We start from the raw sequence: 27,930 nt of genomic DNA, 5'->3' as shown, positions 1-27,930 counted from the left end.
CAATACAAATATAATATATTTTGGAGAATATCTAGTTTTCTCTCTTTCCATCATCCACCCGACAAAGCTTCTGGTCCGGACTAAATGTCACCGTCGCCTGCCCCAGGGCGCTGCTCCCTGCTCCCCCTCCACTGCCTCTCAGTGACTGACAGCTATCTATCGCTGTCAATCACGAAAACCCCCTCCACTCAGCCCAACCCCTCACGGTTGTGCTCAGGGAGCTTCAGCCTGATGCTCGGTGCTACACTATCAGATGGCAAGACAAATGACTTCTCCTTGGCCTCATTACACGCGTGCACAAACACACACACAAACACAGACTAAAAAGGCAAGACGCAGGAGCGAGCGGAGCAAACATGCGAGCGATCTCAGCTCCTCAAACCGACGGATGAACACGTGGACGGTCATCCACAGACGAGCACACATGCACATACCCACAGATAATGGATCATTTCAAAGGCTGTAAATGTTTCTAAATATTCACTTCTCTCTCTCTCTCTTTTTCTACCCACCCCCAATATTGATTGTCCTTATCTGTCATAATTCAGCACAGTCTGAGCTCATTGCAATCACTCCTCACAGATAGACTGTGAAAGGAGGTGGGGGCATGTCTATCAACTAGCCATGAAAAGCAGAGATAGCTGTCGTTTCTATACATTTCCATTTCTGCTGTCCATTCAATAAATCCTATACATTCTAATAACTCCTTATGAAGCCATTCTATGCAACACTGTGGATGGAAAAGAAGTCTCTATTCATCTCCCTCTTACTTTTTGTTCTTCAAACATACGAATTTCCTCTTAAAACACTTCTTTCTTTACTGCTCTTTCTCTCATTTTTCGTTCGTCAATCCTTTTTTGCTTTCTTGCTCTTTGTGGTCGTTAACCTGTCACACTTTGCTGTCCTGGCCTGTGCCTGGTGTGAGCGGCTTCCCTTTTCTTGCAGGCAATATCACGATCACCCTTCTCTTGTCCGACACCTTCAGGGTGCTACATGAAACCACACGATGGATTACTCCTCTTTCCTTTCGCCTGAACCCACTGGCTTGCACAATCACAGTCACCGACGACACCAGTAGCGATTCATGTACAAACACTATACGTGGAACTGCTGGAAATACAGCAACAGCTTCCATAGTATGAAAGCTCACTGACACCACATCAGCAAAAACCATGCATTGACATTGCATGACATTCATATTTTGCAGGTGAGCATACATACATTTACTAGCTAATACCTTGTTTGGCATATCTCCAATGTTGCTTACATGCATATGTACCCATATTCTTGACAGCTACATGAGCAGTTAACTGATATCTACCCGTGTCTCCTCTGTGCGCTGCAAAAGTACAGCTCGCTTGGCCAAATATACACCAGCAGCTGGTGTAGATCTTTACAGAGAAGCTGGTCACAGCATGCTGGATACAGTACTGCAGCTATTCACCAGGTATCACCCTCTACGGCATATTCCCATATTACTTATATCTAACCAATTTCTTCAGGGCTACTTGAGCACCTGGAGGGGGGTGAGGGGCAGTTAGCAGATATGGGATTGGGTCTCTCCTTCTACCTCCACTGAGGTTATTGTCAACAGGGTAGCATTCATGCCTAACAGGGCCACCAGAGGTTATCGCCGAGCAAGAGTGTGTATGAGAAGAGGAAATCAAGCTGCAGGAACCTGACGCATATCGTTCTGTGTAGCCCTCGGGGCCAAAGAGGGGACAGGGTGTATGTGTGTGTGGGTGTATATGCGTGTGTGGGTGTGTAGCAGCAGAGTGAAAAGGGAAAAGTATCAGTGCGCAATTGTGTATTTTGTGAGTGTGTGCGGAAAAAGGTAAACGTGCGTGTAAAGAGCCAGAGGGGCTGAAGGAAAATGGAGATGTGCCAAAGTGTGCACCTCTGACTGTGAATGTGCAGATATGGCGACATAGGACAAGGAGGAAAGCAGGTGTGAATGGGCTGCATATGTATGTGTATGTTGTATTTGGTTAGGAGAGCGCAGGAACGAAATCAAAGAGTCTGTGATACTCAACTTGGATTACAGCTAGCATACAAACACATCCATAACCCCTCCTGTACACGCAAGTGCAAATAAAACAGTCTAATCAACACAAGGCAAATATGCTCTTATTGTATACACACCGACATCAATACACACACAAGGCAGAGACAGTTTAGCAAGCTCCCAGCAGGCAGCTGAGTTAAGATACTATCTCACCTCTGCCAGGTGACTAAGTTATGCTTTGGGCACACACACATCACAGCAGGGGAAAAGTCTAAAGAACACTGTCATTATAACATTCTGGCTGTAGTGCATGTGCGATTGTATGGACACACATTTCCCTGCCTTCATGTTTTTTTCCATCCTCCCCCCATCAAAAAATGAAACACACATCCAGGGATTAATGGCAGATCTCTAAATAAGGCCAAATGGAGATGTGGATGGGAGGGAGCTAAGTGGTGTGAAGGGCCCAGCGGTGGCTGCCTCTTACCTTTTTGTTGTTTTCTTTAATATCCTGAGGATTGAGCGACTTGTAGTCTCTGGAAGAACAGTGGGGAGGGTCGTAGAGGAGGCAGGCAGAGAAAAAAAAAGGAGAGAGAGAGAGAGAGGGAGATAGCAGAGAAAGAGTTGTGTTTAAATATGCATCACATGTAATGGCATTAGAACTGTAACATGCAATTTCATAGCAGTGCAATCAACAGAACTAATAGAGTGGAAAATATGTAAAAAATAACACACCAGAGTGCAAGACACACAAGCATGCCCCCCCCCACCCCACCACACACACACACACACACACACACACACACACACACACACAGAGCACAATTTTGATAAATTATCTTCACCCTCTTGATGGGGTTGCAGGTTTTCCATATGTTGTACTTTTGAGTGTTTAATACATTAAATACTAAACATTTAAGGAGTCTCACAGACAGACAAAATGCAGACTGTGCATGTGTGTGTGTGTGTGTGTGTGTGAAAAAACAAGATAAGAGAGGGCAGCAAACACAAAACTATTCCAACATGAATACGTCGGATGTCATCTGTCATCTTAATCAAACACAGTGACAGTTGTGATGGATTCGAGGATACAACATATGACACCAAGTTACTAAAAGTGAAAAAATGAGAAAGCGTTCAGCCAATGTGAACTTTACCTGACCTTCTCTAATCTAAAACTTTTGTTTTTGTCTAAAACTTCATTATTCTCCGTGTAATACTGTGAGAGATACATTCTCTTAGTGTGTGAATTTCCGTGTTTCATACATGATGTCAGGCCTGAAGTGGTGCAGCAGGGCGCAGAAGGCCAGTCCATTCCTCCATGAGGTCGTGAAGTTGGTGATCTTCACCCCGCGGTAGTTCTTGGTGACCTCGCGGCACCAGGCCAGCAGAGACTGGCTGGCGTTGGGCTTCCCTCCCAGGACTGGGCTCGGGATGGGGCTGGGCTGCAGGCAGAGTCAGGGAAGAAGAGGCAGAGGAAAGAGGAAAAAAAAGACTCAAATCAATATCTTCACAGTCTGAAGTGCATCAGTGCTGCATGTTGAATAAATTAGGCCTGTTTTTTGGGGATCCCATAAGTTCAATCACTGCAGATTTCTGAAGTATGACAGCAAACATAAATACTGAGTGTTAAATGAGTATTGCACACTGGACAGGAGATTCATTTCCTGAGGCAATCTAAAACAAAACATCTATGTATTTTTTTGGTATGAAATAATACAACAAATCCTGTGTACATGGCAGAAAAGATTTGAGCTTGTACGAATGGTTGTATCTTCTAAAACTGTCCATGTTCCCACCACCTTTCTCCACATCTGAGCTCCTTTATTATATTTTACTTAGCAACCTCCATTCATCCAGTTAGCTTGCATTACTAACACACAATGGACCCACACATGCACATACGCACACACAACATAATGAAGGACAAATCAGCACAAATCAGCGTATGACCGTGGATAATGTAAACATCTTATTAATTAGCTCCGCATTTGAAGTCTTATCTGGGTTAAAAGCTTTCACCATAAGGAGGCCTTTCCTCTCCCAGACTCAAAATCCCACAAATCCTTGGTGGCGTGGAGACACTGGTCTTCCTCTGACGGCCAGCACAACCAATGCTATTCTGATTATTCAGCTGGCTATTCACTAATCTGGTTATGGAGAGACAGATAGGAGCTAATTCTCTCAGATCATTTTGGAGCGAAATGGCGAAAATGTCACTGAGATTTGATTAAATTCATTAGAGGCCAGTGATCAAAAAGACCGTGAAATGTCTTCAAAATCCAAGTGCATATTACTCTTGTATACAAGACATGGACATTAACAGATGACTAATAAGACAGATTACCCTAATTTAGAAGCACAATATGTTTAAACAGTCTAAGTTTCAACAAGCTTAACTAGATTTAAAAATGGCTTTAATAAATATACAATTTCAATGACATTTTCAATAACAATAAATGGGAAAATTTAGAACAACATACAGTATATTTTTGTGAAATGGAAATCAGTCTGCTTTACTGAACCGTATTAGAGACTTTCTGCTTGCTTTACACAACTGAACACACTACCAGACTTCAGGCAGTGCAGTGTGAAGCTGTCATGTCTTCTCCATTTTGATTGTGTACCTTCTTTCACAGTATTGGCTTAGATGGCAGCAGCAACATGCAAATTCTGCCAGGTGACGATTAATCTCCATGGATGACATGGTTATGCAAATCAAACATTTACTTAACCTTTAGCAGTGAAAAGTGAATGAAGACATGTTGGGTTTACACAACCTGATATTGACCACCATAACGAGTTAACCCAGTTTTTTAAAGACACACAGTGAAGGCCTGGAGAAAACACGGCTCACTAAAGTGTGAACGCCTGAGTCCTGGAACAGGGCCTGTTGTGGCCAACCAGCCCCCTCTGTTGGTGGATTTCTGCTATTGCAAGCACAGCAGAGTCACAAGAACTGATGGGAGCCATGACAAATTTGAAAAAGCAGTATTACTGAATGATGGGGTGCCGTTCAAGCTTCTTGCAGAAGTCATGATGGTTTGCAGAAGGTTATTCGGGTGCATAGGGAAGACATGAGAAAGAGACTTTGTCTCATCTGGAAATTAGAAAATGATGGAAAAAAACTGGCTTGATGACATCACTCCAAAGAGAGAAATGTTCTCAGCACTTAATGCTGAGAACTAGAAATGTTCAACCACACTACTTAAATCCCACCCCAACCTAATTTCAAGACTATCTGAACAATAAGTTAACATCAACTTTGCATGCTTTCAAGCCTGTGACAAAATTAAGCCTGTCAACCTTTAGATTTTTTGTTGTCCAATCTGTTGAAAGATTTAAAAAAAATGATTTGTAACATCAACAGTGAACAAAAAAGTGGCACTGAAGCAATATTAGTCAATTTAGTTTAGTTTAGTCTATAAGCACCTGGATGTCCCTCACTCCTCTATTGTTGCAGTCTAACCTGTGACTGTGAGCCTGGAGCCTGCTGAGATGCCATAAGGGCCAAATCAGATGAAAGAGACTGGAGGCCATCTCTAATAGCAACTCCTAACCTTTGCACCAGTGTGTGTGTGTGTGTGTGTGTGTGTGTGTGTGTGTCATGCAGGCCCCCACGGCAGTCTCAGTACAGGGAGACGGTAGCGGGAGCCTGAGGGGCGGACACTTGACATTTCCGGCTTTAAAAGAGGGCCTTAACCTTTCCCTACAGCTTCTCCAGACACGTTTTAGGCGGCCTCGGCAATGCCTGCGTGCCACTCAAACAAACGGCAGGAAAAAAAAGGAGAGGAGAAAGAAAGAGATAAAAAGTCAGAAAGTCAATACCGATTAGAACACAGTTGCTAAAACTGTGAGGAGAGAGATCAGTGTAAACAAGGAAGTTGGAATCATTTTAATGTACTTAACATGCCATTGACTAATCCAGCAAAATGTGGGTATTCAGCTGAAAAGCAAAAAAAAACAAAAAAAAACACCTCTCTACATTTTCCCTAGAGAAGCACATACCCTCTTTGCTGACTGAACTAAATTTGCTTCTCTAGTTGTCCTCTGCTACCATTTTTCGTGTTTGCCAGTAAAAGAGTGTGCGTTTGAGTGTGTGTGTGTTTTTAGTGAGTTTCAGTGTGGAGGGGAGTCTTCCTCCAGGCCTTCCCTTTCTGCCTTTTCAAGTGATGGTTGAAAGTAGCTGTCTAATTTGAGCGCTCTAATTACCTTGGATTAGAGACCAGGTGCTATTAAAGCAATTAGACACACAGCACACTCCAGTGCCGCAGACCCTGCACCCTCGCTGGCAGAAAACACACACACACACACACCATACATCAGCCACAGGGACACTCATACACACCTACCCATCTATCGACATACAGGTGTCTGAGTCAACAGAAAACAACCTCGCACACAAATAAACGTGCACCATAAGTTGCGCTTTAAAAAAGGTTAAAACAAACACTCTCACACATGGAACTAACCTCACTTGATTGGATATGGAAGACAAGGGGGGATAGTGTTACTGAAACATCAGTGGCTTTAAAATCCTCTAATGAACCAAGTAAATGTGTCATTTCAAAAAGTACATGCATGTCAGTGTGAGTGACTCTTTTCTTCATAACCGAAAGATCAGTTTTTAGAAGCAACATGGAGTTGATCCACTGACAGCAGTGTGTGACTGGCAGTGACCCCACGTTCATAGCAATCCAACCCAACGTAATTTTCTCAAACGGCAGCACGGACTGTTCCCATTACGGCCTTTTTCAGATTAAGGTTTACAAATGCATCTACACACTCAAGCTTTCATATCCACCAAATATTGAACAAATACCATATCTTCTTCTACAGAACTGGCTGCATTTCCTAAAGACACAAACACAGGAGGAGTGAAATTTTCATGAGGAGCAGAAATGCATCCCTGACTTATCAAACAGTTTGCTGTCTCGCCTAAAGGAAGGTGTGCACATATATGTATTGTATTGTGTGTGTGTGTGTGTGTGAGAGAGTTTGTCTTTTATCTGTCTGTGTGAATGTCACTGGATGTGTGTGTGTGTGTAACACTGACACAGCCATGTAGCTAGCTCGGCTTGAGGGTAGGATTAGCGGAGAGCATTGCCTCGGCCCACAAACATTCCATATTAAAAAATGAAAAGGCAACCTTCATTACTATCAGTGGAACATAACCTCCCCTGCTACTATTATACACAGTCCTAACAGCCTGGGCAAAAAATACAAGCCACTGACAAGCAATTCCATTATTCCTGATGCCTCAGTGTCAACAGCATACATCCGACGGGGCAAAGAAAGAAAAAAATGGAAGAAGGGGAAAGGATGTGAGAGAGGAAGAAGGGGGTTGGTGTTGGTGTTAAGCTCACTACAATGCCTGAATGACAAGATAGGAAGAAACCTGGGAATGGAAGCATCCAGGTCCCTGCTGGTGCTGTTGGTGTCAGGAAGAGGATTTCTGGTGTCAGCAATGTGATCACGGGAAGGCGGGATGTGATTCGAGATCATGGGTAGAGCGGATGAACCATGATACGGAAAATTAGAAAATTGTCACAGGTCGATGTTAGGTCTTAAGCAAAAGAACAATTCTGTAGTGAGGTTGGAAATAGTTTTGGGTAATAGTAGGTTTTTGTTTTTTTTAAGGTTCCAGCAATATGCCAGTATCTACTGCACTGTGGAAGGGCAGAAGTAATATAAAACTCCTTCTAGAGGAACTTAACAAAACATCCACTGACTTACTGTGAGCTGAAGAGTACTACACATTACCAGTAAACCCCTCTTTACTGACAATACACATACTGTATTTGTATCAAAAAAAAAATGTTTGTATTATCTTAATGATTTCTTAAAAGAAGTTTAAACCTCATATCAACAGATTATTTAAAAAAAGTTAATGAAAAATAATGATGTAAATCAAAGTCAGGAACCGAAAAGTTGCAAGATGCTTTAGCAGCATGGATAACTGGAAACTTTAGGATGAAAATCTGAGCTGATGACCACTGGGTCACCCTGTTGGCCTAAATGAAGAGGGACAAATATAAACAAAACCACACATTCTTATAAACAATTAAATGACTCAACAGTATGGAGGTCATTAAAGGTGGCCTTTCGGCGCCATAAAAAAGATACAAGTGAAACGCTTTAAGTGGCAGCTTTGTCTCTCCCTCTGGGGCATGACGCTTCAATGGAAACTTAACTGGCCTTAACCCAATGACATAAACCCATGACTGTGTGGAAAGAAAAGAGCTTCCATGTCTTTCCAATCTCACTTTCATGGCTTCAAAGCAGTGTCAGAGAGTGTCAGATTTGAGGAGGTGTTGAATCTCATACTCTTTAAAACTTGTAATCCGCTCAAGGAGCCTACGGCAAAAAAAAAAAAGAAAAGTCCTTGCACGCGCACACACACACACACATACATACATACACATACACATACATATTGCAAACCGCACATAAATACACAAAGTCACTTCAAATGTCAGTGTAAGGGCAGGCATAATGTACATGCACATACTTTAATTCTACTAATACATAATAGCAGGCACATAAACACGGACATACAGGACAGGCAAACACTTAGAGACGTCTACACATATCGATACACACAGTTTAGGAAACGTGGCACACAGTGACACTCATCGCTTATCCAATTTGTACACACACACACTGGAATAACAGTAATACCTGTTCACATTAAAGAGGATAAATGTTAACACACTTAAGTGGCCTGTCCATCCCTGCTACTGAAAGCACTCTCTGATTGGCTGCGTTTCAACTATGAACATGCCCAATTATTTAATTGCACGTTCAATCAAAACAAGCAATTTGTTTAATCTAGCCTTTCTATATCCGACGTCTTCACATTAGAAAAAGACAGTGTGTGTGTGGGGGGGGGGGGAAGAGAACGATTGCCATCTTACCCATGAAATTATGCTTAGGATTTCAAATGTTGCCTCCATGAGAGCACAGAGGAGGGAGCAAAGTCCAATCAAAAGTTCAATTATGTAAATGGAGATGTGGAGTGGATGGAACAATAGGGAATTGGGGGGTGGAGGGGGGGACAAAAGGCTGGAGCAGGAGAGGAGAGCGAATGTAGCGTGAAAAATAATACACATTAACATACAAAGGAAATATCGCATTACTGTTGTAATCACACTGAGGAGGGGCTCAGTGAGAGAGCCGTGAGAGAAAGTGAGAGCGCACGCATGTGTGACTGTGCATGTCGACACTGTTAAGTCAGGCTTCATTTTTATGTGTGTGTGAACAGGTGAAGGCAGAACGAACACCCTTCAGACCTGAGGTTAAATGAATGTATGACAGACGGACCTGCTACCTTTGAGCAAGGCACTCAGCTGCTGCACGGCCAGACAATATGGGACTGCTCTTTCCACATTTTAACAAATCTTTCTGCCACAGCTTTGAGTAATATCAGGCAAAATATGTAAATACATTCATCATGATGGTGATGGGGTTCTAGAGATTTGCTCAGAAGTAGATATGCTTTCTATCTAGCAGTGAACCTGCAGGCCAAGACAGAGGGCCTTTCGGCAGTTGGCGACTGAGATGTAAAATGCAAAAATCAGGAAAAGCAGTTTCCTTTTCCAGGACTATTTTGCTTCCAAGGTCTATTCTGCTCCAAAGGCATAACCATGCAAAGCAGCACAAAAAAAGAAAAAAAAGAAACAGAACAGGAGAGGACAGGCAAGGCTTTGAAATTGAAATAAAAACCATTCACTGAAAAAAAAAAAAAAAAAAAAAAAAAATCACAAAATAACACAGTTTGGAGGAGGCAGCAGACAAACGAGTGACTGTGCCAGCTTGCAGCGTGCCCACCCGCCCGCTTGCTCGCCTAACGTGTTACACAGGGGCATAATACGGTGTAAGCGCTGGCTTTAGCTTGTCATGGAAACGGCAGTAGTATTACCCACACTCACGCCTCTGCAAATTTGCTTTGGCTGCGGGGTAAAAAAGGCACACAGGGTGGGGAGGTTTAGGATTCAGTGTGTGCATCTGTGTGCGGTAAAGGGGTGGGGAGGCGGGGGTCGATGGTATGGAGGTTGATATCCAGTTAGGAACAAAACACGACGACACCACTGATGGAACTGATGGTGAGTCCATCTCCATCTTTTCCCTCCTACGGGGTGCACAGACCCAGCAGAGGAGATTACAAAGTCCTTCTGGGCCAATCCCTTCTCCTCATCACTACTCGCAACATGAGATCACTACACTACAACTACTTTTCGTCAGCCTGTTTTGTCATCTTGCCTCTTCCTGTACTTTCGTTTATATGGCAACACCGCAAGTCTTTGTTGCGTCACACTACACCCAATTTACATTCATGATATGCAAAAATAACTAAGTTTTTACATGTCTACTTGACTGTGACTGTCAGGCCAGCTGTCGTGGTGCTCTTTGGTGTTGTCATGAGGTCCAATTAGTACTTCACGCTTCGAACGCTGGTGAACTTCCTGCCATATCTGCGCCCCGTGTGGGCCGCTTTGATCCAACATAATACAGCATGTTTGTCAGTGAATGTGCTCTGAACCACAAAGATAAATCAGCTGATGCAGCCTTTCTGTGCAAAGAGATTTTTAGCACTGAAGTGAGATGAGGTGAAGATATGTTTGAAGAAAAAAAAAAAAGTCCCACTCCATATGTATTATGGTCCCAATTCTTTAAAATAACCATGTAAACTTTCAAATATCAATAAAGGTCTCTGCCTTATAAATCCACTATATGTATTGTTGTGTTTAAAGGAGCATCCACATTACAAATTATACGCTGGGATGTTATATACTACTGGTCAAGCAAATTAACTTCTCTCGAAATCGTGAATGTGCATCTTTAATGTGTATATTCTTAACAACCCAGAAAAAGAATTCAGAGGCCTCCCATATCTTCGCTCTTCCTCCACCTCCTCATCTTCCTCTGATAAATAAATAGGCTTTGGGAGAAGGAGGAGGAGGGGGAGTGGAGCTCTTATAAATCTATAACGTATTAATCTCCTTTAACTGCCATGTTCAACAAACAAATTAGTGGTGCAATGGATTCAGAGATCAGCCGTGCCGATAACACCGCCATTTATCAATTAATCTAAGCCTGGGAAGGGAAAACTCATTAAGGAGGCCACTTTAGGAATTATGTTCTGCAGGTAAAGAGGATGACTGTGTGTATGCGTATGAGTATGAGGTGTGTGTGTGCGTGTGTGTGTGTGTGTGTGTGTGTGAAAGGGGGGTCTTGACGCAGCAGTTGTGCAACCCCCTCTCCTCCCCTCCACTACAGACTGCCATTGTCCAGCACAGTGTGGGCTCTAAAGTGATGAGAGGGATGATAGCACAGCCAATTAAAATGAACATAATTACAAAGTCACCCCTTTGACTCCTGATCAGAATACACATGCACAAAACACACACACACAGAAGGAGGAAGTTGTGGCAGGGGAAAAATGCTACACACAAGCAGAGAAAGGGAGGGCAGAGAAATGACAAGAGCATCCAGGAGGAGTGGGAGGAGGCATCAGCAAAGAAAGTAAAGAGTCAAAGAGAAGGAAAAGAACACATGATTATTGCTTAAAGTAGCCTCTAACATTGCACAGCACACAGTTCTCACACTGTCACCACTCTGGTACTTTACGGGTAGTGCTCACGTAGTACTAGTCCACTGCGACAACAGCGCGTCGAGAAATGTATCTTTTATTGGCAAGCTGTGCTTATTACGTTCACATGCCAACATTAGCTTAGGCTAACACTTCAGTTCGGTCATCAGATTTTGCGGTGTCACAAACTTAATTCTGTGGAGATGGAAAATGTGATCTACTGAAGGCACTACATGGAAGTTAGAGCATCACCAAAGACATTAGAATTAACTCTTCTGAACGGATGTCAATCAGTCCCAAATCCATCAAAATTTTTCAAGAGCTTCGAGTAGTGTTGGCCCAACCAACGGACAAACATCATCATTCCTGCAACCACTCAGCTTGTTTGAATTCAAACTGAGGTCACAACGACTGCATCCCAACAAAAGATCCACTGGGAAGACATTTTTGAGGGTGAAAACCCGCTCCATGTATGAACGGATGCAAGTTCTGACTGCACTGTGATCACGTCTTGATGAGGCCAACTGAGCTCCTATCTGAGTGCTCAACTAAAAGCTAGGGGAACGATCCCACTCAGTGATCAGTGAGTGAAGTAGTGGAAATGCCACTTAGTATTTCCTATAGCACGTAAGAGCGCACACCTGCATACCATAACAGTCCAAAAGAGGGGGTGCTAGAGGGCTTTATACAGAGGCAATTAAAGCCTTATCATTTCTACGCTCGCTCTCCTTTCCTCAAACACAGACACGAGTGCACATGTGTGTGTGCATACACATCCACACACATTTAAACACGAGCACACAATTTGAAAGACAAATCACTCAGACTAATTCATAAGGTACTTCTAAGGTCCTTTTTAAATTATGGAGGACGGTTGGTTTAATTCAATTAAAATGTAGCAGGCGCCACTTAAGGATGACGGGAGTAAGGTATGGCATGACTAAGTGTGGTTTTTCAAGAATGTGCGGGGGGTCTTAGACCTTCTGGGGGTTGAAGGAGTTTTCAAGTGCATGGACTTCCATCTCCTCACTCGAAGCCCCCTTAAACCTCAGCCCAAAACACTGGATCCTTCTGGGTTTAAAGCCCACACACACCTGGAGGACAGGGGCAGATTAAAACCAGATTAAGATAAAGTTACCCCTTCTTCGGCCGCTATGTCATTCAAACCCCTGGCCTCTATGACCACTAGATAGAAGGACACACAAGACAAAATGGTTTGGTATATTCACATACACACACACACACACACAAAGGACTTTCTGGTCATCCTCATAAGCCCTATTAGTCTGCCATAGAGCCTCTCATAGCAGACATCAATCATGGAGGGATTAGTCAATTCCCTCTCTAAATGAGTGGCAAAGGAAACTTCCCTTCAACTCCAAAGCAGGTCTCTCTCTTTCAGAGATTACACAGCGATTTGTTTTCATTTTGTTCCATCTTCATCATTTTCTGTTTGACTTGCTTTTCATTTCTCTCTCTCTTGCTCTGCGTCTCTCTTGTTCTCTCCTGCTTGCAGCTTGTGAGGTAATCCTTGGCAGATAAAACTAAGGAGGACTTACCAAAGGCAGATTACAAGCGGCGCTTTGCGGAAGGCCCTTTTACACCAGTCGGCGCGGGTATCGAGGAGAGTGAGCTCTTCGCAGTGCTTAACTTGTGAACTCGACATGCACCCAACAGAGGAAGAGGTGGAAAAATGATATCCGCATTACAGTAACTGGATCAAAATATATCCCTAACAAACACATTCACGACTGCACAATAGCACGCACGACACACAAGCTCTGTTTTTCATGGCAACTGCATACAAAACTGGATTCAGAATAGTGCCTGAAAACATATTAGCATTTAAGGTTTATCTGTTCAGTTCACATGATTAAATATATCAATGTCTGCCCAGTGAGACTTCAGAATCAAAACTTTATCAAGTCAGAATTCCTGGAGACTGACCCTCCTTGGGCAGGCACAACCTCTTGAAAAGTCTCTTGAGCAAAGCTGTAACTTTTTATTCCAGAGTTAGCCGATTCAAAGATGCAGGTATCATTTGACACATCCTGTTCATATCCACCACAGGCAAACCTATGAATGACCAAACAAATTACCAAATTACAAATGACCTTATCTTTTCTAAACATTCCCTTAAACTTTTTCAGCTGTTGACTGTTCAGTAGTCTGTAATGTCTTATACCTTTCTACCAAGCTTGATGACAGCGATGCCCTGCAGCATGAAACAACAACAGGAAGCCCAATGATCGGCCCCAAACTGCATGACAGAAGAAACTGGGTCTCTTCTCTCCCACAAGATCCAATGACAGACCACTCAGAGACTGCAAATAAGGGTTGGGGAGGGGTCCACACAGGGAAAAGGCAGACATTGAGAGGTACTGACTTAGCCTTACGCCTCTCAAGGATTATTCTCCTAATATTACACAGCTTATGGAAAGGCCAACGTGGCCAAGGGGAGCCACTGAGTCTTCAATACCTTTGTCTCAGAAATAGACCTGCTAATATTGATTCCAGGTTCTGAAACTTAAGAGACACAGCTCTCTTCTGATCTTTTTCTGAACCAACAAAATACAGTAGCTACACAAATAAAAACTCAAAGAGAACAATATTTAGACAGTATTCATGTGTGTTCTGAAGATGAAGATTCATTCATTTTTCTTTCTTTGTTACATTTACGTTTGTCACATAAGCAAAGAGAATTGCACTCTAATCTTACAATACTGACAAATATTTGGTCTTACACGTTTACATGGAAAATGTAACTACTGTTTAAAAACATTAGCCATAAGCCCTACTTACTCCTTATGTCCTACATCTTTGTTAAAGGTACATCAAAGTTATCAGAGAAGATGGAATAATTTTGGACCGGATATAATGATAACAAGACGAGAGACCCTGGAACAGGTAAAGATCAGAAAACCAGCGATGACTGTCCTTGTCTCTTGGGCTCCCCTCTGTCCTCCAATAACATCCCTTCGCCGTCACGTCAACCTCAGTAACACTTCACAGTGCAGATGTGGTCCTCTCCTGCCGCGAACCCCGGTGAAAGCTAATTAAGAAATATCGCAGCCTTCTGCGAACTCAATTAAATAATGTTAATTTATTCTAATTTCAATTTGAAGGTAGTCTCAACTGAAGGAGGGGCTGTGAAAACAAAGTCTGGGAGAGGAAGAAGAGCTCTGGCCTCTGCCTCCCCCGGCACAGGAGCTCTCACAACCTGCAAAACTCTATTTAATTTGAACCCTTTGATTAACATAAGTAATCACACAAGCCCTTCAACTGAAGGGGAGAAAGAAAACATACCTCTAGTGTTGGTTCACTTTCTCACCTCTGGAAAGAATGAGCATGTGTAAAGAGGAAGAAAAGTGGCCAATACAGATTAAAGACAATCATTTTTTTAAGTTTTTAGTACAATTTGGGCTATGAGACGTTTATGGAATAGGAGCAAACAAAAGCCAAAGAAAAGCTTAGAAAAACCCAAGTGGCTGGACACAAAAATCTGAAAAAAGTCTTGCAACCCAAACATATTTAGATATTTCATAGCAGCCGTCATTTTATAAAGCAATGAATAGTTCAAGGATGTACACGTATTGTCAGAAGCATGAAGTGCCAGCAACCCAAAGCTGAAGACATCTTACTCTTTCTAAGATACTTTGAATAAACATTAAGATAACGCAGAACTTTTTGCTTCAAACTTTTGCCCACAGACATATGCCAGCTTCCAACTTTTCTTTATATGAAAATAAGACAAATAATTCATGAAGCGGAAATTGATGAAAATCCAAAGATCAGAGCATTTAAGTGTAGAGCAGCCTGACTACAGAATAGAGATGGAGATGAAACAAACGGAGGAGCAGGGATCACTGAATTACTGGGAGGGGTAAAATCAGCCCCATGGAAAAGAGATGGACTGAATCAGACCAGAGCTCGCAACCCGCCCAACAGGAACTCCCTTTGTTCATTTACATTAATCCCACAGACATTTTCCATCTCCATCCTTCCAGCTCCTTCACAGATGCTAAACTTAAACTTGACGCCTTTGAAAATCTATATCTCAAAGACAGGACGATGGACAGACAGGCAGGGGATATGAAGTGTCTAACGAGAGACTGAAGTGCCACTTTTACCAACCTGAACAAACATTTCACACACTAACAAAAAACACTAAAAGTAGCCAACACACTTTGGGTTTATTTTAATTACCCTCTCTTTCATTCACCACCACCTAAGCAGTTTTAAGGAAAAGAGGCCACTTAAACTTCACTTCCTTTACCTGAGCTGCTTACTGTGAAATGCTGCACTTGCCACCCCTGAGTCCGGTATGTTAAGTGGCAACAATAAAAAAACAAAAAATACAGATACAGCACAGATGTTCACTCCTATTCAATACAAAAGTTCTTATTTAAGCCAGAAGCTGCTATGTGAAACATCAGGATTTGGGTTCATGCTGGGTCACCTTGTATCGTGAGGTGGTGACCAACATGAAGAAGAAGAAACATGCACAGAAGTGCCTCAGGTAAAGACTGCATTAACTGTATGTGCTCTACAACGTCTTCTGCATTTTGCAAGGACCTACATTATGCTCAGCATCAAGGAGAAGAAAGTTTGGAACCTTCATCCATTCTACACGTTGTGCATCTACATTTACATTTCTATCCGCTGATCCTGCATGCTAAATGCAAATCTGCTAAGCATTGCTTTCACAGGTCCCACTGGATGTTCGCAAGATTGAAAAATCCCAACAACTGGTAACCCACATGTTTCAATAAATGCATTTGAGTTGTTCCATACTGATGTCCATAAATTGCCAGTGCTGAACACGTGTTCCACTGGCATGAATCCAGAGCTTTGAGCTCTTGTTAGAGCTTAATGTAAATCCAATCCATATGTGTAATACCTGTGCATGGAGTAAGTGGGTGCACACCATATGTCCTGTAGATGTCCTGATTTTTCACAGGCTGGCATTAAAGTGGGTGGGTTCAATGCAATGACAAGGAGGACAAAACTACATCTCAGATGAAGTTTGATGAATGAATCCCAGATGAATGAATACATGAAAAGGACAAGAAATTTTAGCTAAGAGAAATATAACATCACATAAAAATTTTTCATGATCTCTTCCCCACATCTTTCATCTCCACTGGTGTCTTTGTTGAGAGAAAACTTTTTCATCTTTCTTGTTTGAGGTATTTTCTCTAGTCCTTTTCAGTCTATCAGTCCACAATCACAGGAATATTATTCAAGCACTAACGTGTTAACCCTTAGGATGTTAACTATATGTTGGCTGGGACTATGGTGATCAGGTAGCTAAAGCTTGTCCACATGCTGCACTGATGTTAAGTTTGCGCTGAATAAATGTGAAATATGTAAATGGAATCCAAGGGATGGTAATCTCTTTTAGTTAGCAAAAACAAGATTTCATTTAACAAAACACATAGGAGACATCTCATACCCTTCAGGGCAGACTGTGAATGAATACACCACTTTTCAATATATCGATTTCTATTCACATTCTGAGATTAGACCAAGATGTCTGTGTGTGTGTTTATCTCAGTCCTACACACCAATTGCCCACATGAATAGCTGGTAAAAATTAATATAAATGTAAACGTCTTATATGGGAGAGGTAGAGGTTAGCAGTGTTTTGGGGGAAGGTTATAACTGCCCCAGCACATACCCACTGAACTGAGCCTTAGGCATACCAGAAACTAAAAGGACAGATACATACATTCATGTGAGTGCCGAGCACACATCTATACCCTGTACACGTTCATAGTGTGATGATGTGTTGGTTTCGTCTTGGCCTCTCATAGTGGGAATGTCTCCTCTTAATCCTCCCTGACTTCATACATTCAAAGGTCATCTCACAGCCTACACATGGCTGAGGCGTATGTGTATGTGTGTGTGTGTGTGTGTGTGTGTGTGCGCGCGCGTTTGTCATACTCCTTGGTGTGAATAAGAAAAAGAAACCTATTCACACTGGCTGTATATGTCAACAAACCCTGTAGGCCTATCCATGTTTACTGTGAACATCCTATCTCTCTTTCTACCGTTCCCTGGCCATCTTCTCTCTCCACCCCCCCACTGTTCTCCTTCCCTCTACCCTTCACTATCTTCCACCTACTCTCCTTCACTGCACCCCCTCCTTTTCAATCCTCACCAACAATTCACTCTCTGCACCCCTCCCTCACTCTGTCCCAAGCTCCAGAGGCAGGGGCATCTCTTGGCGAAGTGTGGCCCACCACAGGCCACTGGCTTTGGGTAATTAAAGTGGTTTAGGCCCCCTCACCCACGGTCACAGGCAACTGCAGCTGGGTGATAAAGGCACTGCGCCATAATTACATGGACGGCCAGCATCACCGCCCAGCTACACTAAAACAGTCAGCTAGCCAGCTGCATGGGGAGGAGAGACCTGCGTGTGTCTATGTGTGTATAAGTCACTGTACAGAGAGAGAGAGTGTGTGTGTGTGTGTGTGTTTGTGTGTGTGCGCACACAGGGGGTCAACACCCCTTTGTGATCACTCTGCTGTAGTTAAGCCCCCTGTGTTTAAGCTCCACATAGGCTCATTGAGTCCCCCCCCCCCCGACTTATGTGCACACACACACACACAGACATTTTTAACCCCCGCCCGTCCCCACAACCCCAGCCAATCATTCCCCACCAGTGGTCTGACTCCTGCCGTGAGTGTGTGTGACCATCAGCCATTTAATTAGACCCAGCCATGATTTACCTAATTTAAATAAATAAATAAACATATGAAAACACCCCAATAAACAAATACCTATATTCAAATGAGGAGCTCGGGAGTTTCATGAGCATAAAGAATGGGGCAGAAGATGGGATTGTGCAGGCGGAAAAAAAAGCTAATGTAAGGACCACTGGATGTGGACACACAAGTGCAAACACACACACACACACACAAGCTGCTTCAAGCCATTCACTTGTAATAATTTCTTGATAGGATGTTTCTTGATTGCTTAGGGAAAACATTAAAAAGTACATACTAATTACCAGAGCGCAACACACTGCTGGGACTTGCTAAGCTGTATTTCATTGTTGTCACACATGTCTGTGTGGCGGTCATGGGGTTCAAGTTTATAACACTGATTCTGTAGCCTGGTTACCTTAGGGGAAGATGAGGCCACCTCTCTGCCCATCACTGCTGCTACTGGGCTGGGCCCGACAGGCTGGGTAGGCTCCCTGTCTGGCACAGAACTGGGTTTGGAACCTGACGAACTGGGACCAAGACCAGGGCTGGAACTTGGGGGCGGGGGAGCCCTCCTCTTCTGGCTGCTGCTCACATCAAGTGAGGGGCCACCAACAGGGGGCCGCGTAGGGCTCGATGTCCTTGGCTCGTAGAACGGGTTGGATCTGAGAATGAAGGGGACGGACAGGTGACAGAGGAGAGCAAGACAAGACAAAAAGAAGCCATGTTGGAAAGGTCACATCTTACACAGACTGTAACTGTTCTTTTAATGTTGAGATACAGTAGTCTGAAATGATAAGCAGTTATATAACCTTTCACCTAAGAGACCAAGAGGGTTTGTCGAAGTTGAAGTTGCCAAACCAAAACAGTCAACATTGCAAGAAATAAAAACTATAAAGTGGATTGAAACAAAACACACCATAAAAGATCAATAAACACATGACAGAATTACATCTACAAGAAACACTGCAGGCCCTAGTTGGTAAAACATCTGCTTAATAAACTTTAAAACATGCTGCAATGAACTGTTGTTATTATCAGCATCTTAGCATTAAATGTTTATCAAGTTAAACATCAGGAAATTGCTAAATGGAAATGGGGGGTTTGGTGCAATACAATGAACAACGCACAAGTGGAAAGGTAATAGAAGATGCAGGTGCACTGAGGTCAGGTCTGCATGACCTCATATCCTTACTGCCCAAGGAGGACTACTGACAGACAAACAGGAGCACGGAGGCACACACACACATGCATGCATGCGCATGCACACAGGCACTCTTACACACATACCAAAGTGTTATCAATATACAGGCATGGTTGTGGCACTGAAAGCAGGGGCACGGCCTTGAGATATTCACTCAACATGCAACAAGCCATCCTAAACAAACAAGAGAATTGGATGGATGGGGGGAGGGGGGGTGACAGTGAGAAAGAAAAAAGCTGATTGACTAGGCATCTGCCTGAAAGAGAAGGTTAGAGCCTCTCAGTGTCCATCTAACCGCAGAGCGATACGGAGAGGAAAGAAAAGAAGAGAAGTGAAGAAAAGAAAAGCAGGCAGGCCTATAGAGCAGCACTGGCTAAAAGACATGTGAAAGGACTCCAGTCAAAACACTGTGCTGCCCTCTTGAACTTTCTATTCTGCAGAGAACTGCTGCCAGGTTAAGAGACAGAGCAAAAGAAACATGCCAGTCAATAACTTGTCTGTCTTTGGACAGCTGAGAGGACAAAAACATGCAGCTATCTGTGTGACAGTTTCACTCAACAGCCAATACCGACAAGTTTACATTTACAATTTAGAATCACTTGTCTGTAGAGGTCACACAAATGTAGTGAAACATTCTGCTGTGCAGAGGACTACAGAAGGATCCCCTCAGTAAAACCGGGAATTCATCACCAAACTTAACTTGCAGAAACGACTTCCTTAAGCGTTGCAAAACAAGAAAAGAAAGGAGAAAGAAGAAGGAAGCTAAGATGGAAGGAAGTCAGGATGAAAGAGGAAGGAGGTGAAATAAAAAAATGAGCAGAGTCTGGGGAGGAAGTTAAGAATGATGGCAAGGAGGGAAAGTATGGGGCAAGTAGTACAGGGAGGAGGGTGGGAGGGAAGTAACGACACAGGAGGGAAAGGAGGGAGACAAGGTTAAAGAATGCAGTGAAACAACAGGGCCCTTGTTCCTGTTGAAAGAGTTGCCTCGTCACTCTGCCCTCATGGCGACGGCGGAGGGGGAGCTACAAGTAGCCCTCGATAAGGAGGAGTCTTACATGGTTTAGCCTGCCAACAGTAACCCAGACTGCTTCAAGTATGGACTACCCATGGACACAGAAACAATGTCAGAAGGCTATTTGGCGTAACGGTTATGAAAGTGTTTTTAACCAAATCCCTCTAGCAAACAATATAACAGATACTTTTCTGACAAACTCAAATGTCAAATGTGCTGTATACATAAAGAAAGAGTCCCCAGGTATCTTTTTATTGTGCCAATTGAAGCGAAAGTGTAACTAGTGCAAATTAAAGCAGAAAAATGGGACAAAACATGCAGGGTCTCTTTCCTTAATGACACAGTCATCCAAGCAGTATTATTTCAATTACCTTTAAAATGTCAACAAATCAGCAACCAAGGCCTAAATAGTCATCATATCTCCCATTTCAGGGTTCAGTTCTGGTATTTACCCACTTCTGTCAGTTAACTACAAACGTCAGAAGATGAAGTAATGAAACATAACGAAAGAAGTCTTACTCATCAAGCTCCTCTTCCTCGTTGTGAGTGGTGTCAGCATACAAGTACTTGCTCATGTCAACAGGTCGCACTCCTTTCCTCTGTCTGGGCTTCGGGGGTTCTTGATCTGGCTGGAGGTCCGTGTCCTGGTTAGGCTCATCGAAGGGGTTTCCTGGAGGTGTTTGTGTCCTGGGTTCATCCGGCTCATTGAAAGGATTGGAGGAGTCGTGGTCATAGGAGGAATCATCAACCCGCTGCCTTAAGACCGGCTGGGCAAGAGGTTCTATTTGACAGAGATGAGAGGGCTGTGACTGCATACAAAACTCATACTCAAGTGGACTTGTAATGTAATCTCACAGACTCCATAGTATCTTCTTTATTCAACAAGAGCTCTGACTGACTGTCACCCCACTGGGATAGAGAATTGGACAGCAGAGGGCCTTGGTCCTGCTAACTAGCTAAGCACAATGGACATTCTCATTTTGTGTTTAACAAAAAAATGGCTGAGCCACAAGTCAACAAATGAATTCACCCTTAATTATGCTATAATAATAATAATAATCATTATCATTATCATCAAACATGGTTTTGTGTTCATATCTAGAGGAAGTAACAATAGTCATACATGCAAGCCTACACACAACAAAAGAAACAGATATAATATAGAAAATGTACTATACCCAAAACAAATAACTCTAGAAAGGTATGTTAAATTTCAATACTGATTTAAAGAAAGGGGGAGATGTTAAAACCATGTACACAAGTAAGCAAACTCCCAGACCCATACAGACCATAAGGTTCAGGGTTAAGAACAATTTAAACAAGCATCAAAGTGGGAGCTTTATGTGTGAGGGGTCACGCTACTCGTAAACAAATGCACCGTCTACCCAGGTGGTCAGACAAAAATATTGGTTTAGCTGTCAGACTGAAAGCACGGAAGCTTACCTTCTATAGTTTCACATGACTATACACATTCAAGGTATGTGCACATCCAAACCTTCAACTTGCACCACCTGTCACTCAGGTGACTCTCACCAAAATAAACACTGTAACCTTTATCACTTGATAATTATATCAAAGCCTAAAACCAGCCAAAATTACTAACGTACCTTCCTCATCAGGATCACCGAATGGGTTGAGGTGGTTAGGATCAAGGTCATCTTCAGGCTCATCGAAGGGATTGGTGCTCATGGCAGGAGGCGCTTCCTGATCCTCGTCTTCAAGGAAGTTCAGCTTGTTGATCAGCTCTGATGCCACAGAATCCAACAGAGCACACAGAAACAGCAATTATCAGTAAGAATTACAGGGTCAAAAATAACAGATACAGAGCAATACATTTTCCAAATGAACTGAATACAAACATTTACAAAACCAAATATACCAATATCTGCACTTTGCAGTGAACCATAAGCATGAAGACCATCCAGTCTTGTTGGGGAGCGCAACCTAACCTTCTCTGAGCCCCTCTGCCACCTCAGCTCCTCTTCAATGCATGTATAACGGTGGCATTCTGGGAAAATTTGTGTAGTATGGAGGGTTACTGTGGGAGACTGGTGAAAGCAGTATGGAGTTGCTATGGAGCTCCGAGCTGGAAGGGCAGAGAATTGTCCACTTTATCTTCATCATCCTCACTGTAGCTGAATCACATGCTGCCAGGGTGCGGGTCAACTTGAAAAGAGCGTGAATGTGTGTGAGGCAGATGCCAAGAAGTGCTGCTGAGTGCTCTGTGAGAATATGTGCAAAGAGGAAAAAGTGCTGTGTGTATTGGAGTCCCTTGGTCTGTATGTAGGGTGGCAATGTGAAGTGGTGGTAGCTGATAAGAGGTGCAACACCTTTCCTTTACTGACAACATTTCATGATCCATTTTAGGACATGATAAGTGTACATGTGCATGGCTGTGTACTTATGTCAGTGTGTAGCATGATTTATGATTGTCAACTCCCCAAGCAGAAGAGCTAGGGGACGCAAAGAGAGCAATTTGAGAAAAAAACCAGAGGGTCCTAACTTAAGTTTTGGGTTTTTCATGCCAAGAGTTTGCAGATTACTTTACAAGCAATGGTAAGTTATGTCATCTGTTGACCCTTAACGAATGAGAAACTTGTACACTTGGTCTTTCACAGCATGTGGTTCGGGAATCCATGCTAATGTTACTGTTCCCCAACCCTGGCTGTGTCTAAATCAGACCCAATAGACAGTTCAGTTGAAAACAAACACACTTAATTTCAATTTCAAAACAAAGCAACAGAGCTGGGATACCATTTACATGGTTTGGTTCACTACCAACTGCAGTTAAAAAAAAAAGAAAGGGAAAGACCACACTGTCAAAAAAAATAAAATAAAAATTAAAGAATGGGAACCAAAAGGATGAACACCAACTCATATGTTCATGTGTTCACAACACCTTGTACAGCACATCACCACATGGACCAAGATAAACTGTAAGATCACGACACGATCACAATACCAACGTAAGGGAAGACTGGGGGGGGTGTGGGTGGAGTTTGAGCCCAAGAGAGAGAAACAGAAGAGAGGAAAGTTGGAAAAGGATGGATTAAAAAATTAATACATGGAAAGTTGTGACAATGAATGGTAGTGTAGAGGAGACACAATGTTCACATGACCATAAAAGGAGAGAGTCAGGAACACAGGGTGAGAGAGGTGAAGAAAGGTGAAAAAAGACCTTGGGAGGAAGCGGCAGGCTTAGCGGTTGCTTTGCGTGCTCGCTTAAGGAGACCTTCATCATCATCATCCCCATGTAAGCAGCTGAGGGCATTCAACTGGTTTACTATCTCTGTAAACAACAGGGCCATACAGGAAGGGAGGAAGGAAGAAGAGCAGTGAACAAGGCAAAATAACACAAACCAGTGAAAATGTCCACGCACATACAGACTCCATTTTAGAACAGATATGAAGAGTTGAAAAGAGTGCATTTTTCAGTCTGTAGACTTTGCTTCATGTTTGCAGCGGTAATGCCAAAAGGTAATTTGATGAGTATCGCTTGTTAACCCGCCATGCTTGGCACTAGGGCTGACACCAGCAATTTATTTTCATTATCGATTAATCTGACGATTATTGCCTTATTGTCACATCTTTAAAATACCCAAAAATTGTGTGTTCAAAAATGTTTGTGACAATCTCCCAGAGCCTGAAGTAGTGTCTTTAAAGTGCTTCTACTGTCCAATAACACTCCAAAACCCCTAAAGACTAGGAGCACTGCAGAACAAAACACTCACACGCAACTGATAAATACACACATACTCAAATACACAAACAATAAACAGACAAAATATTTATTCACATGGTATTCAGATGTGAAATACATTTTTTTTATGTGTAAAAAAATCTTCTTTTCATTATCCTCTCTATCACATACAGTAGATATGCGTACAGGGCTTTTGTTGGTTAGCACAATCTTGGTATTGCTGGTGAAGCTTGCTGGCTTGTTGGGTAGGTAGCAGGGGAGGAATATGATAGTGGGGAGTTTTGGCAGCTTGGCCAGGCCTTTGATTCACAGACACACGCTAGTGAAGCACTGCTGTAGGCGCCCAATGCATATACATATAAATGAGACAAAAAGCAGGGAAGGGAAAAGAAAGGAGAGAAAGCATGAAGCTTAACATGAAGAGATTGCACTTTGAAAAGTTGGATTAAGCAAAGCAGGGAGCTGCAGTGCCCATACATTAGACCACAGAATGAATCCTCAACATGTATGTATGGGAGGCTAGTCGACAGGTCCACCAGCACAGGAAGAAAGACAGGAGGAAAGCCAAAGCAACAGAAGATAACCTGAAGCTAGCAGAACGCTGTAAATGAAAACTCATGAATTTATGATTACGATTACGGTTTACGATTTGCGGTTTTTATGTATGCAAGCACGCACACACACCCACACTCTCACGAGACACTCAAACCAAGAAAAACAACAGAAACCAAAAAAGAAGGAAAGTTGATGCCCCCGTGAAGCCTTTTTTTCTTTTTACTCAGGATAGTTGGAGATTTTATCTGCCAAGTAGTCAGTTTAAGAAGACTGCAATATTTACAAAACTTTACCAGGACTTTGAGCATTTAACTATTCCAGTTGATTCACTAGCAGCCAAAATAGCTGGTATAACAGACTGACTTATCAGTGATGAATCATACCGAAAAAATGTAAACGCATGGTTAATAACAAGTGGCGAGTATAATACTGCACTAATGTTGAATTTAATCTCAACACATCTGCTAAAAAAATACACAAATAAGTAAACAAACAGCTCTTTGAGTCAGTTTTCACCTGTGATCTTGGCAGCCTTCTCCTCCTGGTTGACCCTGTTCTCCTCGTCCTCCTCATTCTCCTCCTCAAAGTCGTCCAGATTGCCGATGTCAGCCTGTTTCATGCTCATCAAGCTGGCCAGGCTTTGCATATCCTCATCACTGGACCAGAAAAAAAATTGACAATTTACACACACACACACACACAGAGAGAGAGAGAAACTCGTGCTTATAAGGTAGAATTTCAGCACTCGAAACAGACAGAACACACATAGTTTACAAAACAAGTCCACTCCTGAAGACTGAACCACACAGGCCAGCACAATTTAACGGTGCTGATATACCTTAAATAGATAAACAGCTAGCAGAGATACAACGGAGAGAGAAAAGACATAACGCATAAATGGATAAATGAAAATGCATCAGCACTGTATTTTCAATGTGCCTGCCACAAAACATAGATTTCAACCCACAGCTCACACCAACACTGCTAACAACAGCAAGATCACATATAGGGATTATTGCAGCTCTCCATTCTTCTCGTTCTGTATATTCCACTTCCTGCTTTCATTCATGTCTTCACCTCAAAACTCCACCTTTACACCTTACTGTTAAAATCACAAGATGTCCCTTCCTCCTCTCTCGCTCTTTTCTGTCCACCTATCGTCTCATAACTTTAACCGACCACCATTTTATTCAGATGTATCCAGTTCAGCAGTAGTCCGTGTATTTTATGTAGTCTTGTGTACTACCCCTCAGTCCCCCGATACCACCACTCCATCATAATCAGTGCACTTTCCTCTCTGTTCTTTGTGTTTGGTGCTTCCCAGGCCCAGAGGCTCATTTGAACTGGTGTGATTGAGTTTGTTTGTGTGGTTGACATCATTCCCCGAAGGGTTAACAAGGGTTACGCGCCATCGACCCACCGCCAGTGCCACAACAAAGGCCTTGTTGCTTTGCTCTGCTCTCGCTCAGTGTGTGTGTGCGTGTGTGTGTGTGTGTCTGCCTTTAAATTAAAGTTGCTGCTATCAAATTAGAATGAATAACAAACGGCAAACACCGTGGTTGAGAATGTGTGTCCCCAAATGAAAGTTGGTGAGATCAAAGAGGAACATGTGAGAACGAGCGAGAAGACGCAAACGCTGGCTGCATGTGGGTCTGTAAATTAAACTGTGTGCAATCAAAGAACGCAAGACTGAGTTACATATGTGTGTACATTTTTGTGTACGTACATTAGGTGTTTATATTCTGGAGTTGAACCACAGAAATGGTCAGAGAGATTAGCTTGATTCCTCACACAGCTGAAGACATCACGTCTGGTTTAATTCTAAAAGGATTCCAATCAAAACTTTAAAAGTTTTTAAAAGTCGCTGGTTAGAAGTGACACAAAAAAATGAGCTGAAAGTGCTGCCTTCGTAAAAGGTTAATGACACCCCCAAATTCTGAAAGGAACCAAATATATTTAAGGGATGCAACAGATGGGTGAGGCAGCACTATCTGTACGAGGCATTACTTTGTTTTGTGGCTACTTTGTGGCTAATGGAGGATCAGGAGTCATGGGGGAGTGACCCGGACTCGGACCCTCTGTTCCTCTGCTGTGAAGATAGTCCAGAAGCACATTTAAAGCCCTCTGAGGGAGCTACTGTGTGGATACAGGTGTTGTACCTGGGATAGTGGCTCTAATACAAGACACTCTCTGGTACTCTCTGGAACAGAGCACAGTTATCAACACACACATATTGTTCACAAGCCTTTTTTTACAAGAGCCTCCTCGCCAAGGTAGCAGCCATACAAAAAACATATTAAAAGGTAACATATGCAAGATGATGTACAAAGGTTCGCATTAAAATTGAAGAACAGTGATGTACACACAGTGGCCTCTCATCAGAAAACAACCACACATTTCCTTCACCACATTCCTAATGGTGATCTTAAACCTACTGCTTTACACTGCTGCAGTTATTTTACGGGAATCACTACAGTATCAACCATGGCCACGGGTTACCATACCAAACAAAGAAGAGAGATTTTCAGTAACACAGTATGTGGTGTTTTGTTGACTTGATACGCAACTTAAAAACATAATTAACAGATTGGTTATCAGCTTTGATGTGACTCACTGTTGAAACTTGGACTTGTTTCGAACCGTAATCAATAAGCATTGTAGAAAACAGAATTTGAACTGTCAAAATCTAAACGATACCCCAGTCGTACTCCGCAGAGGCATCTCATAAGAAGTCCATGACTTACGTGGCCTTTCCCTCACGGAGAAAGATGCAGGAGAGGGAGAACTGCAGCGTGGCCGACACCACCTTCTTTGACAGGGGCTTAAACTTGAGTTTGACATCTGTTTGGGTGGGCATCGGACTGGCGTACTGTTTCATGTTTATACTGCTGGTGGCCAAGGCCTTCCTCCGCCCTGATGGGGACTCCTGGAGAGGGAGAAGAAGATACAGCACAGTCAGGCAAACGTGGGCCATTACTACTCAACTGACAGCGGACAGACCAAATGGAAAACAAAGAGAAAAGGAGGCATTTTTGCTCATTGTTTTACACTCTCAATAATGTGTATTTGGTCACTGCAGGTTGGTAAATTCAGAAAAAGCTCAAATCTGTGCCCTCCTGTGGTCTTCATTGTGAATTCAGTTGTGAAATCCA

The 27,930-nt window shown here is 42.8% G+C and overlaps 1 protein-coding gene across 7 annotated transcripts in view; it reads right to left on the bottom strand.

Moving 5' to 3' along the window:
* The window catches only part of ehbp1 (EH domain binding protein 1), a 126,897-nt gene that overhangs the window by 62,457 nt on the left and 36,510 nt on the right, over positions 1-27,930 (bottom strand). For all 7 annotated transcript variants that reach the window (XM_046402806.1, XM_046402807.1, XM_046402810.1 and 4 more), the window contains exons 6-12: positions 27,523-27,704; positions 25,295-25,434; positions 22,131-22,268; positions 21,043-21,304; positions 18,726-18,972; positions 3,272-3,450; positions 2,493-2,541 (exon numbers count right to left, since the gene is read on the bottom strand). In XM_046402806.1, the coding sequence (XP_046258762.1) occupies positions 2,493-2,541; positions 3,272-3,450; positions 18,726-18,972; positions 21,043-21,304; positions 22,131-22,268; positions 25,295-25,434; positions 27,523-27,704 (1,197 nt within the window). The remainder of the gene's footprint in view (positions 1-2,492; positions 2,542-3,271; positions 3,451-18,725; positions 18,973-21,042; positions 21,305-22,130; positions 22,269-25,294; positions 25,435-27,522; positions 27,705-27,930) is intronic.

Source organism: Scatophagus argus, chromosome 10 (assembly GCF_020382885.2).
Source record: "Scatophagus argus isolate fScaArg1 chromosome 10, fScaArg1.pri, whole genome shotgun sequence".
In the NCBI taxonomy this organism is placed as follows: domain Eukaryota; kingdom Metazoa; phylum Chordata; class Actinopteri; family Scatophagidae; genus Scatophagus; species Scatophagus argus.
Note: the sequence above shows the minus strand (reverse complement) of the source record. Positions and strands in the feature narration are given on the sequence as shown.